At 37.0% G+C, this 2,863-nt stretch overlaps 1 protein-coding gene across 1 annotated transcript; it reads right to left on the minus strand.

Moving 5' to 3' along the window:
• Positions 1–463: 463 nt before the first annotated feature.
• Positions 464–1,030, minus strand: LOC106338647. The gene has a single exon (XM_013777578.1). The coding sequence runs from the start codon at positions 1,028–1,030 to the stop codon at positions 464–466; it is 567 nt and encodes a 188-aa protein (XP_013633032.1).
• Positions 1,031–2,863: the final 1,833 nt, after the last annotated feature.

A 2,863-nucleotide genomic window follows, 5' to 3' on the forward strand; every position in this document is an offset into this window, starting at 1 on the left:
TTTTTTAAGATTTTGGAAAAAGAAAATTTCTAAAATAATTACCACTTAATATTTTAAAAAAACTATTAAATAATTTTTAAAAGTAGTTTTTTATCAAAATTCGTTTTATTATCTTATTATATATATTTTTAATTATTATATATTTAAACACATGTCACAATATTATAAGGAAAATTGTTATCAAATAGTCTTTTGCAATTATCTTTTGATTAGGATTTTAAAAAAGGAAAATTACTATTAAATAATATTTTTTTAATAAAATTCGTTTTTATTAATATCTTAATATATAAATTTTTAGTTTTGAGATAGATTAACACATGTCACATTCTTAAAATATATAATTGGCATGTGTCTCGATCATGTTAATTAAAATTTTTGAAGAACCAAACTTTTAGAAATGAAAAATTATATATATATATATATATATATATATATTTTTTTTTTTAACAACATCACTCAAGTACTAACTAGAATCTCCAACCGATCTAGCAAGCCAAACCGGTGGAGTTGAATCGACATAAAGCAAAGCTGAAGGAGAACTCCTCGCACCACGTGCAAGCTTGTCCGCCAAGGTATTTTGTGCTCTAAGAATATGTCTGATCCGGAAGTGGGAGAAGAACGTCTTACTTCGGTTGAATTCTTCCATGTGTGTAGAAAAGGCAGACCATTCTTCAAGTGTCGACACCATCTTCACCAGCTGAGAACAATCCGTCGCAAAAACTACGTCAGAATAAGTGAGGGTCTTCATGCATTCCATTGCCCAAATTAGTGCTTCACATTCAGCATGGAGAGGTGACAAACTTCTACAAAGATTCATCGCCCTCATCATGACCTCTGTTGATCCACTCTTTCTACAAAACCACCCTTGTCCTGTGAACTTATCATCTTCTTTCCAAGCGCCATCAATATAACAAACTCTAGACTCTTCCAGGGCTAGAGACACATATTGATGTACATTCCCAGTATAGGAATTAGGGTCCTTTACGGTTAGTTGTGCCTCCGTCCACATCCTACTTTCCACATCTGCCATCCTTAAGATCTCCTGTGGATTGGCATCCTTATTTGAATAGATCTTGTCATTTCTAGCCTTCCAAATATACCATAGTAACCATGGAAAGTAGTGTAAATCTTCCTCCTTTGGTAATCTCCAAAATAAATAATCCATATTGGTGAAAACGGACGACGATGGAAAGAACTCTGGAGAAGAAGGAATCCTAGAAAGTGCCCAAGTTTGTAATGCGGGTGGGCATTCGAAAAGAACATGGTTAGTACTCTCATCATATGCCCCACACATGCTACATCGTGTATCACAAACAATCCCTCGAGTTGTAAGGTTTTTGGACACTGGTAGTGTACCAGAAAGAAATTGCAACACAAAATGTCTCAATTTTGGTGGACATTTCAGTTTCCAAGAAAAGGCCAATAACGGTTTAACATTAGGTCCATAGAAAATACTCCTCTGGACTCTATCTGGGTATAAAGATTCAGTTCGAAAACCTGATTTAACCGAATATTTACCAGATTCAGTAAAGCTCCACCCCACTGTATCTTGATTTCGAGATCTACTAATTGCTAAACCCCGAATCAGTTTCACATCATCAGGATGTATATGAGCATTCAACAAGTCTACATTCCATGAGCAGTCAGTTGGGTTAATGAAATGTTCCACCTTTAATGAAGGGTGTAAAAATTGAGTATTTGATTTTGGTATTGCTGACCTCGGGTGAGGAGCGGGAATCCACGGATCTGCCCATACGGAGATGGATTGTCCTGTTCCCACTCTTTTGATTAGCCCTTTTTTAACCAGAGATCTAGCTGAGCAGATGCTTCTCCATCCATAAGAGGATGAGTATGATCTATGATCGTCCAAAGGATCCGTATTCTGAAAATAACGGCTTTTAAAGACTTTTGAGAACAAACATTTTGGTTTATCTAGTAACCGCCAGAATTGTTTAGCCAACAGAGCTGTATTAAAGTCTTGAAGATCTCTAAAGTTCAGCCCTCCCTCCTCCTTAGGAGCACACACTTTATCCCAATAAAGCCAATGTATTCCTTTTTTATTTCCACTTCCTCCCCACCGGAAATGAGAAAGAGTACTTGTTATTTTCTTCGTGACTCCTTTAGGAAGTCTGAAACATGACATTACATGCATTGGCATCGGTGAAGCCACTGATTTGATTAGAACTTCCTTTCCCCCTTTAGTAAGAAACCGAACTGTCCAGCCATTTACTTGGTCTAGGGGCTTTTTCTGGATGCATCATGAATAGTGCTGCTTTAACCTACTCTTCCGTAGCCACAGCCATAAGTTTCCGATTTTGACCGTCCGTTATCGAAGTAGGGACTTCCTCTAGAAAGCTATCAAAAACCTCTGGGGATGACGTATGGAACAAGTCCATAAAATATTTTAATGCAACTTCTTCAACCTTGGACTCTGAATTAACCCAAGTTCCTTCTTCATTATACAGGCCAATGATCATATTCTGAATCCTTCTCTGTTTAGTAAGAGCATGGTAAAATTTCGTATTCCGATCACCGCAGGTATGCCATTTCGTTCTACTCTTCTGCTCCCAATATTGTTCCTCATCTTGATATGCTTCCTGTAATTTCCGAGATACTTCGAGGACCTCATCATTTGTTTTGGAAAAATCATTTTGAATTTCCTCAAGAGCCTTTTGTAAATTATTTATTTTATCCTTCCCATATGGTGGATTAGATTTTCTCCAAACCGAAATCTCATGTCTACAGTTGTGAATTTTCCCAACAATTCCTACATCCCCACGCCTATTACTCGAATGCCAGCCGCGATTGATGGATTCCATTACACCTTCTTCACCGATCCATCTCTTATCAAACCGGAATTGTT

The sequence above is a fragment of the Brassica oleracea genome, chromosome C4 (genome assembly GCF_000695525.1).
Source record: "Brassica oleracea var. oleracea cultivar TO1000 chromosome C4, BOL, whole genome shotgun sequence".
Taxonomy (NCBI): domain Eukaryota; kingdom Viridiplantae; phylum Streptophyta; class Magnoliopsida; order Brassicales; family Brassicaceae; genus Brassica; species Brassica oleracea.